Below are 12,073 nucleotides of genomic sequence, written 5' to 3'. Positions count from 1 at the left end.
CACCAACTTAGATCCTGTGTTAATAAAATCTTTAAAAAGGGGTTGGGGATGTGGCTCAATGTCAGAGTACCTCCGGGTTCCCTCCCCAGTACAAAAAAGAATATTCTCAATTATCTGAAAAGACAATTAGAATGCTCCTTCCTTTTCCAACTCCATAGCTGTATAAGGCCAGGTTTTCTTCACACACCAACCATATATCACCACAGCCTGAGTAAAAGGCAGATATGAGAATCCATTTGTCTTCTATTAAGCCAGACATACCAAGAGTCAGAAAAAAAAGCGAAACAAAGATACTCTCCTAATTATTTTTTTTTTTTGCAAACTATGGTTATTTTCCATAAAAAACATATTATTCATGTGATAATGTAACATGTACTTCATTTTTAAAATAAGTTAATAAATATTTCAACATTTTCTTATTTTAATTTCTAACACACAAACATCCAGAGTGAGCTCAGGGTTTTTCGGCCACCTTCTCAGGAGTGACACTCGGTGATTCCTGGGTCAGAGCCTGGGAAGTGCTGCAACACGGGAGCACCTCAACAACCCAGGCTGGATGTAAAGGACAGGGTCAAGGACGGTGGAGCATGCAGGACCCAGTGGTGCCAGGTCCTGGTGTCATATGCAGAGCACAAGCCAGGTAGGAGGAGCAGGGCTGCCACCTGTCACTGAGAGGGAAAGGACAGCATTTAAAAAACATACTGGGGGCTGGGGATGTGGCTCAAGCGGTAGCGCGCTCGCCTGGCATGCGTGCGGCCCTGTTCGATCCTCAGCACCACATACCAACAAAGATGTTGTGTCCGCCGAGAATTAAAAAAAAATAAATATTAAAAATTCTCTCTCCTCCCTCTCTCTCTCTCTCCCCTCTCACTCTCTCTTTAAAAAAAAAATAAATAAATAAATAAAAAGCATACTGGAACACTAGGAGAAGGCACAGTCTGCAAGCTCAACTCCAAGGAGAATGGATTGGGTACAAAAGATAAAAATGTTAACATCAAGAAACTATTAGGACAAAAATATAAACCTGTAATAAACCAAAAATTATACCAAAGAATACAGAAACAAAATAGCTGCTGATTTAAAAGACACTTGAAGTAAACACGGGGAGGATGAGCTGCTTCATTTTCCTCAGTGGAGAGCTCTGGGAGCGGAGTGCAGGGTGAAGGGCAGGGCACAGGGCCCTCTGAGTACCTTGCTTTTATAGCCTCGACATTGGAACACTGTGCTTTTTATAGAAGTATCAGATTCTTTAAAAGTAACCCCTCTAAGTTAGAAACAACACAAGACAAACACCTCTCACGAGGTTTCCTGGTGGCCTTGTCGCTCCCAGGCCTGCCTTTCTGGTGACAGAATCCAGCCCACCCTTTCCTGTCCCTGGTGTCTGGAGTGGTCTCTGCTGTCGGCCAGTGGACCACTGTTGCAAGATCTGAAGCCAGTTTGATTCTTTCCAGGGACTTCAGTTTTTTGCTGGGATGCTTAGCGCTTCTCTTTTGCTTTAGAGTACAGTAGCCTGTTGGGGTAAAGTTCAGCGATGCTGCTTCATTAGGTTTTTTTTTTTTTTTTCCTTGTGGTGTGTGTTTGGTACTGAGGATTGAATTCAGGGGCACTTGGACCACTGAGCCACACTGCCAGCCCTATTTTGTGTTTTATTTAGAAATAGGGTCTCACTGAGTTGCTTAGTGCCTCACTTTTGCTGGGGCTGGCCTCGACCTCCAGAGTTGCTGGAACCACAGGCATAGGCCCCCCTGCCTGGCTTTTTCCTATATTCTGTATTTATTTTACATACAGATACTTCTGTTTTGTGGACAACTCTTTCTCTCATTCTTTTATTGACTTAGAGATATTATTCTGCTCCTTATTCTTTCTTTTCTTAAAATCGTGTGTGAGATTCAGCCATGATTCTTTCAGTTACTTATTTTTCCTTGGAATCTGTAGCTGTGCTTCAGGCTTGGGGACTGGGGCGGGGCGGGGCTGGAGATGGGCTGGACTGGGGCCGGGCTTCAGAAGGCGGGGGCGGGGGCAGGGCGGGAGACTGGCTGGGGTGGGCGCACCGAGGTTTCTGGCTCTAGCGCTCCCTCTGCTGCTGTTTCTGCCGCACAGTGGAGAGGCTGGCCTGGTCCTGTGGTCTTCTTGGCTCCCTCCTCCCCCGGGGCTCCCTGGGTCTTCTCTTCCTTTCCTCCGTTACTCTCGTCCAGTGACTCTGGAATGAGCTCCTGTGAGTGTGAGCTCAGTGCTGAGCCTGCCTGGCCACGGAGCCCTGAGAAGTCTGTCAGGAGAGAACACAGGATCCATCCCCTTCACACCTGCCTACCACCAGGACCCTGGCCCTGGCTGTGCCCAACCCCTCTCCTGGTGGCCCATGTGGCTTCCAGGAAGTGGCTGCTGTGATTTCCAGGATGTCCTGTCCCTGGGTCCGTTGGACACTTGATTCTTCCTCCACTTCCTCCCGTGCAGACCTGAGGCCACAGTCTGTAGCTGTGGGAGTTTTGCCTCCACCCACTTGTGATTGGGGTTTGGGTATACTTTGTGGGGATAGATTTGGTTGGGGGTGGGTGGTGGTGGTGGTGGTGGTCTGTTTTATTTTGTTTAGTAGAGGACATGTATAGTTTTGGTTTTGTTCTCCTGGTTGCTCTGTTTTTATGAGAGGGTATTTGGGGAGGTTAAACATTGTGGGCAGTTACATAGGTTTCCAGTTCTGTTTTTCCCATTGTATTGGTCAATTTTCTTAACTGTGATAAAATACCTGAGATAAGTAACTTAAAAAGAGGAAATATTTGTCTTATCTCATGGCTTCAGAAGTTTCTTTCAGTCCTTGGTCACTTGGCCCCCTTACTTTGGGCATGTGGTGAGGCAGAGCATGATGACTGAAGTGTGTGGCAGAGGAAGCAGCAGGGAAGGGGCCAAAATCCCAATATCCCCCTCAGGCACGGCCCAGTGACCTCACTTCCTCCCACCAGTCCCACCTCCTATACACTGTCCCCTCCTGGTGGCACCATAGGCTAGGGAGCCCACCCTTAGCACATGGCCTTTAGGGGACAGTGCAGATCCAACCAACAGCACTCAGGATTCTAAGCAGACTTGCCTTCCCCCCTCCCCAAATTACTTGGTTGTTTAAAAAAATTTATTTGGGCCAACATCAAACAACCGAAAAACCATTGTAAAGTGACCAGTGGTGTTTAGTACATCCAGAGCGCTGTGTGGCTATCGCCTGTCAAAACTGGTCTACACCAAAGCCGGCGCCCAGCCTGCAGCCCCCAGCTCCCGCTCTGCTTGCGTCAGAGCTGAGGTGAGTGTCCATGTGAGTAGGTCTTGGTGGCCTGCAGGGGGTCTGGAGGATTAGGATGTCTGCAGAGGGGAGCTGCGCATCAGCAAGACCAGCTGGTGTCTCCCAGGAGAAGGTCCAGATCTCTGTCCCCGAGTGCCTCTCTCAGGTCCTCTTGTGCTTGGATCTGAAGTGTCTCCAAAGCCTGTGTGCTGGAGGTAGGCCTGGTGGGAGGTGGTCCCTGGGGTGCATCCCTGAAGGGGATACCGAGACCCTCAGCCCTTCCTCTCCCTCTGTGCTCCCCAGCTGCTGAGGTGAGCGGGCTTCTCTGTCATGTGCTGCTGCCATGATGTGCTGGCTCAGCACAGGCCCAAGCAATCTTGGACGAAAACTCTGAAGCCCTGAGCCAAGATACACCTTTCCTCCTTATGAGTGGATGATCCCAGGGTATCTTGTTCTAGTGATGGAAAGAGGACTAACACAGTGTTCACAAAAGGTGTGGAGCTTCTTGGACAACAGTAGTACTCTTGATACTCAATGCTTTAACTTGGTCATGCTCAACAGAACAAGGGTTTTCAACCATCAAAAGTCACAAAATCTATTTTAATTCTAAAATATGTTTATTGAAAAAATATACAGAGGTGGCCTACTTCAAGACTGGTCCTGTGTTTTCTGCTGTGGCTAAATGTATATAACATAAGTTTGCCCTCTGGTCATTTCTAAGCCTGCTATGCATGGTGTTAATTACATCCACAGTGTTGTGTGTCCTTCACCTTGAAGTTTCCAGAATTTCTCACTCCAGACGGAAACACTGTACCCATTAAGCAACAGCTCCTTTTTTCCACCACCCAGAATCACAGAATAGTTTAATTTAATCTGTTTTTTTTTTTTGTGTGTGTGTGTGTGTGTGTTAGTGTTTTAATAAGAGCTAACATATGGCCAGTATAGGACGAAGGGTGATAAAGCACAGACATGGTAGGAATCGAGAGAAACTGGTCGTAAGATGACATCAAGGAGAGGGAATCGTGACACGTGACCTTTTCCCCCTCATGTCTGCGGGTGGCTCTGGGCTTCCTCTCACCACATGCTGTGTAGCAGGAGTAAGCAAGAGTGAGTCTGAGCTTTCAACAGACTTTACAGCTGGGTGGGCAAGCGGGCAGCCCATGGTAGAGCATTTGCCTGGCATGTGTGGCAGGCCCTGGGTTTAATCCCCAGCACTGCAAAAAAAAGAAAGAAAAATGAGCAATCACATAGAAGCTCTGAGCAAAATCCTGGCCAATTGCATACAAAAACATATTAAAAAGATAGTGCACCATGATCAAGTGGGGTTCATCTCAGGGATGCAAGGTTGGTTAAACGTATGGAAATCAATAAATGTAATATGTCACATCAGTAGACTTAAAGACAAGAATCATAGGATCATCTCAATAGATGCTGAGAAAGCATTCGATAAAATACAGCACCTCTTCATGTTCAAAGCACTAGAAAAACTAGGAATAGTAGGATCATACCTCAATGTTGTGAAAGCTATCTATGCTAAGCCCCAGGCCCACATCCTTCTAAATGGAGAAAAATTGGAAGCATTCCCTGTAGAAACTGGAACAAGACAGGAATATCCTCTTTTACCACTTCTGTTTAACATACTTGTTGAAACTCTAGCCAGAACATTTAGAAGAAATTAAAGGGGTAGGAAAAGAAGAGAACTCAAAGTATCACTATTTGCCAACAATGTAATTCTATATTTAGAAGATCCAAGAAATTCCACCAGAAAACTTCTGTAACTAATAAATGAATTCAGCAAACTAGGAGAATTCCTTTATTTCACGGTGTCTGCTAGGAGCCTGCGTGGACTTCTGTGCCCCCTGCCCCTGGAGCTGCAGGGCCTCCTGTAGGGCCTTCCTGCCCAGGCAGGACTCCCTCCTGTTAGAAGCCTGGTGATGGCAAGGCTCCTGGGAAGCCTGGGCCTCAGGCTGTCTGCAGCAGAGGTGAGTGAGCCCTTGCTGTCACAGCCCTGCTCTTGTGAAATCATCCCAGGCTCTTACTGGAAGTTCCTGCTCCTCCTGCCTCAGTCCTGCCTGGGGCCTCTGCCTGTCCAGGCTGGCCTGGCTACCCTGCCCTCTGAGCAGGGAGGCTGGGCAAGGCCCTGGCCCTGGGGTGTCACTTCCTACATACCCTAGGAACCAAGTGCTTCTCCCCCTGTGGAAAGGGCTTGCAGCCCCAGCTCCTGGGGAAACCCCGGTACCCTCCTTCCTTGGTGTCTTCCCAGGGCCAGGAGAACACAGCCCAGAGTGCCCTGGTTTTGAGTCTCCTCTCTGGATCTTGCCCTCAGATGAGAGCGGAAGTTGGCTGCTTGGGGTCAGGTCACTACTGCTGTGACTTCTTTTCCCTCCATGGCTTCCAGTACCAGTTCTTCCCTCTTCCTGGCCAAAGTGACAAGCAGGCTATCTGATTCCCTACCCTCTTCTGCCTCTCCAGGCTGCTTTCTTTTTTTAATGGACTCTTATTTTAGTGTAGTTTTAGGTTCACAGCAGAATTGAGCAGAAGGTGCCAAGTTCCCTGGTGGCCTCTGCTCCCAGGCATGACATCCATCATCAGCATCCCCTGCCCAAGGGATACATTGGTCATAGTCAGTGAACCTACAATAGCTCTCATGAGCACCCTAAACCCAGGGTTTGCAGTACCACTTGCTCTCGGTGCACACTCCGTGAGTTTGGACAGAAGTCTGAGGACGTGTATTCAGCGTGTGGTGTTTTACAGAGGAGGCTTGCTGCCCTGACATCATCCAGACATTGCCTGTTTAGCCTTGGCCTCATCTCCCACCCTGTCCCCAAACCTGGGGCAACCGCTCATCTTTTTTACTATCTCCACAGTTTCGCCCTCTCTAAGGTATCATAGAGTTGGGATCATACACTACATGGATTTTACTTAGTAATAAACATTTACGTTTCCTTCCCTCGTGACTGGATAGCTCATTTCCTTTTAGGTTTGGGTACCATTTTGTGGTCTGGCTGTCCATAGTTGACCCATCACCTGCTGAGCCATCTTGGCTGTTCCCAGCCCTGCTGTCAGGAACACTGCTGTGGCCACCTGTGTGCAGGGTCTGGGTGAAAACAAGCCTACAGTTCCTTTCTGTAAATTCCAAGGAGCTCAACTGCCGGGTCACATGTTAGAGGACGGATGTCTGCAAAAAGCTGCGAGCTGTCCCCTGAAGGGCCTGTCCTTCCGCATGGCCACCAGCGGTGGGTGACAGTTCCTGCATTCCGTGTTGTCAGAGTTAGGGTTTTGGCCCTTCTGACGGGTGCGCACTGGTGACCCATGGCTGTGTTAATTCACATGTCTTCTAAGAGGTTTGCTGCAGAGCATCTTGTCATTGCTTATTTGCTCTCTGAGCCTCCTCTTTGGTGAGTCCAACTTCTGATTTTTAATCTTAATAGGTGCTCTCCAAATGCGATATATCTTTTAAAAGAACATTTTTAACAAATATGTTTTACTTATATAATTATATATATTTGTAATTATAATGTGTTAAGTAATTCAGAGTTAATACCCCCCAAATAGTGTTACCCATAGTATTGAATTCTTGGACTAGCCAATAAAATCCTATTTAACACAAAAATTCCTCCCATATATTTCAAATACTAGTAATTTAACCAAATAAAAACAAAAAGACTAGTATCAGTGGGATTTTTGTTTTGTTTTGCAGAGCTGGGGTTGGACCCCAGCACATGCCAGCCCAGCGCTTCCCCCTGAGCCACACCCCAGCCCCAGTCTGTCCTGGGGCTGTTGTTTGAGAGAGAGCTTCTTTCATTCTTCATTCAGGGGCTGCTCCCTGCACCTCTGCTGGGCCTGGCCCTCTGCTGGGCCTTCTCTGCCCCCTGCAGTCTACTGGGCCTTCTCTGCACCCTGTGCCTCTGCTGGGCCTGGCCCTCTGAGCCTTCTCTGTCCCCCTGCAGTCTACTAGGCCTTTTCTGCCCCCTGCACCTCTGCTGGGCTTTCTCTGCCCCTTGCCGTCTGCTGGGCCTGGCCCTCTGGGCCTTCTCTGCAAAAGTCTTTTTTCCCCTTCCAGAAAAGCACCATCTCGGTTGGTCACCAAGTGAGGGTGAGGCTCAGAGAGTAGGCAGGGCCAGCGACCTGGACCCCGTTCTCATGGTGGCAGTGACACTTGAAGCCCTGGCCCCATGGCCCTCCATGCAGGGCGCAGCTGCCAGCAGGATTGACGGTGCTGGTATGACTATGGCCTCCCGAGGACAGGTGCTTTGCTGTGGAGCCTGTTTCAGGGAGCATTCAAGGTCAACGTGGCTGCTCTGCCAGTAGAGAAGGGACAGGCAGGGTATGGAGGCTCCTTCAGAGGTGTCCCCCCAGAACCTGACTCACAGAATGAAGCAGCTTCCTGGAGGCCATTCCCGTCCTGCTTCCTGAGCACACCTGGTGTGGCTCCACCCTACCTGGCAGCATGGCTTGACAGACGAGACAGGACTGGTGTGTGTTGGTGTGCGGCAACGCAAAGAAACCACCTGAGTCCCCGCAGTGTCCCCATCATGCCCCCCATGCTCACAAGCCAGGCTTCCCTGGCAGTGTTCCCCAGGCACCAGCCTGTGTGGCCCCTGCACACCTGGGGCCCATAAGTGCCCAGCCTGCCCTCCTGTGTGCTACGGCCTTGGCCCCAAGACCACGCTGCCTTTAAAGTGTTTCCTCCACAGGGCACCTCCCGCTGCGCGATCACAGCAGTTAGGGAAAAGCTCGGATTAAAGCCTTCTAGAAAGATCCATCTAATGAAGAACCCCCACCCCTGCCCCATGTTGTGTTTCCAGCAAGGACTCAAGTTTGTTTTCATGTGTTAAAGGGTGGTGCTTTTCATGAGCTGCATTCTCCCAAGGTCTCCATGTCACGTCTGTAACATGGAGCCTCCCAAAAAGGGAGGATTACAGAGGCCTCCCTCACACTCCGTGGCAGGAACCAGTGCGGAAGGACGGGGCGGCCACCCCCCACCTCCTGTTTTCCAAAATAGCGCTCAGAGAGACCTCAGAGAATCACCACTCACAGACAGCCCAGCTCTGAGGAGGAAAGAGAAGCTGGCGTTGAAGTTGCTTCGGGGAAACCTGCTCATGTGGGGAGTCTCTCTTGCAGATCTCTCGAAGGCCTTGGTCCTGACGGAAATCGGCCCCAAGCGTGACCCTGCTACTCTGAGACTCTTCCTGAGCAACATGGAGCACCTGCTGCACGCCAAGGCTCATGGGTAGGATTTCAGTCCCAGAAACGCACTGTGGTCAGAGGGGCCAGAACCCAGCACATGCTAATGTCTCCCCAGGGGCTTGAAGAGGGAACACCCATGTGTCGGGCCTCTACGCAGAGGTCCGGGGACACCATCCTCAGGAGCCTCCCGGGCTGCTCAGGTCACCAGGCATCAGGAGACGGTGTGGCCTGTGTGCCTTCACGTCACTGTTGGAGGGTCCAAGTAACGGGCTTCAGTGCCTCAGCTGGTGAGCCCTTCCAGGGGACGTGGCTCCGGACAGTCTCTTGCTCTGATTTGTTTCTCATAAATGTTAATTAAAGCCCAAGAGCATCCTCTGCCCTCCCTCTCCCCCAAGTCTGTCCCACAGGAAGGACTCATGTGGCACATGATGGTCAGCTGAATCAGAGCTTCAGGCTTGAGCCCCCTGGCCAAGGTCCGTGCCCAGGCTGAGGTCCAGGTAGCACAGGATGCTGGCGCGGTTGCAGAGAGCACTGCTGGACAGGGTCACTGTAGGCCCTGTGTCCCCAGCTGGCCGGCAGAAGCCTATGGTTCATGTTTGTCCCCTGAGTGTGCCTGGCACAGCATAATAGGATAAAGGAGTAGACACGCCATGGCAAGAGCTCAGCATGAGCACTCGGCCCACCTCCCTGCATCTGTCCCCAACCCAGGGTCCGAGTGATTGGCAGCTCCACCCTGGCGCTCTGCCACCTGGCCTCGGGGGCCGCCGATGCCTATTACCAGTTTGGCCTGCACTGCTGGGACCTGGCAGCCGCCACAGTCATCATCAGAGAAGCGGGTGGCATCGTGATGGACACTTCAGGTCAGCTCTGTGGCCCTCTGCTGCTTTCCTATCCCAGGGCCTGGCAGCAAAATCTAGAGGCAGTGGCACTGTGGTGGGGCGCTTCCCAAAGTCCCCACTGCACTGGGTCCCCTTCTTGCAGACGCAGCCCAGGGTCTGTTGGCCTGGTAGTAGCAGCACCACTGCGTGCTGATGCGCTGTGGGGTTTTACAGGCTCCACACACAGCCAGACCCCAGGACCCCCCAGGACCCAGCCAGGCAGACAGATGTGAGCCCCACAGTTGAGGCTAGGCACTTGCCACAGTCCACAGCCAGGAGTGTTACCAACACCTGTGCCCAGCATGGGCACCCTGCAGGGTTTCAGGAGGATGGGTCAAGAGGAGACCTGCTCTCCTGCCCCAGGCTCCTTGACTCCCATGGCTGACCACTCCCATGGCGTCTTCTTCCCAGACATGAGCTCCATGTGCATCAGGGCTCCCTTCGTGTTCACGCTGCACCCACTTAGCTCCTGCACATGTGCTCCAAGATGTTCAGGAGTCCTGAGGATGTGGCAGGGCTTCAACCCTCCTTTCCCAGCTCTGTCCAGGGCTCCTTAGCAGGGGCACCTGGCTTACTTCTGATCGGTGGGCACATAGGGTGGCTCTTTTGGAACTTGACTTCTACCTTTCTCCTTTGAAAGGCCTTAACTGAGCTTCCAGAAAGGTGTGGAAGTAAAGCAGTGTTGATCTCAGGTGGTGAGACTAGACAGGCCAGCTTTACGTTAACAAGAGTCCGGCACTCTGGATTTGGCCACTCGAGCACCCGAGGCCCCATCTGTGCACACGGATCTCTAGCCAGGCAGTCAGTCCTGCTTCACACACTCTGGAAGACTCAGGGCTTCACTGCCCACGAGCCCGGGGGGAGTGCAGGCTCCACCCTGCCCAGACTGGCTGAGTCAAGGGGAGCCTTGGCGCCCCACACCCTGGTGACCCATGTGCTCCCCTATTCTGGTCCAACCATCCTGTGGACTTACTGGACTGGACTGGACATTCCATGCCCTCTGAGCAGGGGCAGCTTCAGTCTCCTCACTGTGTGGCCTTGGCCACACTAGGGTGAAGCCGGGGCAGAGGCTCGCCTCCCTCCTGGCAGATCCACCACCTGGACACCTGCTGTGGAGGGCCCGGCCTCAGGCACAGTCATGAGTTGTCCCCCTTGGGGTGCATGTGACAAGTTGCCACATAGGCTGCCTGGCCCCATCCAGTGACCCTCGTCTGCTCTCTTCCCGTCTCCAGGTGGACCCCTCGACCTCATGTCGTGCAGAGTGGTCGCTGCTGGCACCCGGGAGATGGCGATGCTCATCGCCCAGGCCTTACAGACTATTGACTATGGGCGGGATGATGAGAATTGAGGGCACAGATGGCAGCGTGGCCCAAGGACCCGGGACAGAGCCTTCCTGGAGGCTGCCTGGGGGCCTGTACCCCAGGCCAGGCGTCTTCTCCCCAGGAAGGAGACGCGGAGCTAAAGTGGGTGGCTGGCGTGTTGATCCACGTCTCTCACAGGACTTGGTGTGTGGCTGGCTTCCTGCTTTAATCCCACATAGCTTATTCAGGTCGGTACATGTTCTTCTATCAGGGCTAAACCTGAATCTCAGGAGAGACGAGTGGTGATCCAGTCTTCCCTCCCCAGAATCCAGACCTCAGGTGATCTTCAGAAGTGCTGGTGGGAGCAGATTTGTTCTCAGGACTCCCTGCCCCAGCTTCTGCAGAATGCAATAAATAAGAATCACTGCACTCCACGCATCTTCCCCTCTGTGCCGCCTGCTTCCCCAAACGCCGTAGACGCAGGCTCTTGGGAAAGGCTTGCACATTAAAGTCCAACGGGGACGGTGAGGGTTGCTTGTCCACATCTTGGAAAGCAGTAGGAAAACATCATCCTTATCATATTGGTGTTCAGACTCCAAGATGCCTTCCAGGGCAGAGTGCAGGGAAGCCAGTAGCTGAAAACCATCTCTGAAATGCTGACCTGTTTAACGAAGAGAAATTGTAATGTATTTCCTGGGCCTTATCTGTGACTGTCTGGGAAATGGAATTATTGATATGGATAATTCAAATGAACTGACAGGCCAGGAGCCTTTTCTGAAGTTTAAACATTGAGAAAGTCAAAAGGCCAGAAATTTCAACCCACTCCTCACTTTCCCTCACCGTCCTCCCTTGCCATCGATACACAGAATGGTCCAGACCTCCTTGGAGGAGGGTGGAGCTGGTAAAATCACCTGTCACTCTTCCCCAGCTGTACCTCTGTGTCTTGACAAGACACAGCTGGCTCAAGGCCTCTGCCCTGACACTTGGGCCACGCAGGACCCTCAGTCAATGCTCCCGGGCAAGCCACCCAAGGGCAGCTCACTGCAGACCCAAGTCCTGAGAGGAGTCCTCGGGATGTTCTTGTTGGAGTGAAATACCCCAGTGCTGCCTTTCTCCCTCTTCCTCTTGGGTCATATTTTCTTAAATTCACCATTGTAAGGAAGGATAAGCACTAGGAAAAGTGCCCATGTGTGTGGATCATTCTGTGATTCTGCAAGGCCAGCTTTAAAACGAAACTTCTCAGGGAAGAAGCAGGGAGTGAGTGCACCCGGGTGAGGGCACTTTCCCTTTCTGGTCTGAATGGGGTGGCCAGGAGAACCCCCAGTATGTGCCTTATTCAAGGACCAGACGTGTGAGGACTTGGTCTTGTTGGGATGAACTATCCTAGTGCCCGCTGAGTATGTGGTCACTGCTTCTGATTTCCACAGGCACGTGCCTGA

At 51.6% G+C, this 12,073-nt stretch overlaps 1 protein-coding gene across 1 annotated transcript in view; it reads left to right on the top strand.

Moving 5' to 3' along the window:
* The window catches only part of Impa2 (inositol monophosphatase 2), a 41,582-nt gene extending 30,519 nt beyond the window's left edge, over positions 1 to 11,063 (top strand). Inside the window, exons 6-8 of the mRNA XM_026379196.2 lie at positions 8,390 to 8,498; positions 9,164 to 9,315; positions 10,566 to 11,063. Of these exons, the coding sequence (XP_026234981.1) occupies positions 8,390 to 8,498; positions 9,164 to 9,315; positions 10,566 to 10,681 (377 nt within the window). The 3' untranslated portion in view covers positions 10,682 to 11,063. The remainder of the gene's footprint in view (positions 1 to 8,389; positions 8,499 to 9,163; positions 9,316 to 10,565) is intronic.
* Positions 11,064 to 12,073: the final 1,010 nt, after the last annotated feature.

Source organism: Urocitellus parryii, chromosome 13, assembly GCF_045843805.1.
Source record: "Urocitellus parryii isolate mUroPar1 chromosome 13, mUroPar1.hap1, whole genome shotgun sequence".
Classification (NCBI taxonomy): domain Eukaryota; kingdom Metazoa; phylum Chordata; class Mammalia; order Rodentia; family Sciuridae; genus Urocitellus; species Urocitellus parryii.
This window is presented reverse-complemented; position numbering and strand designations above follow the sequence as displayed.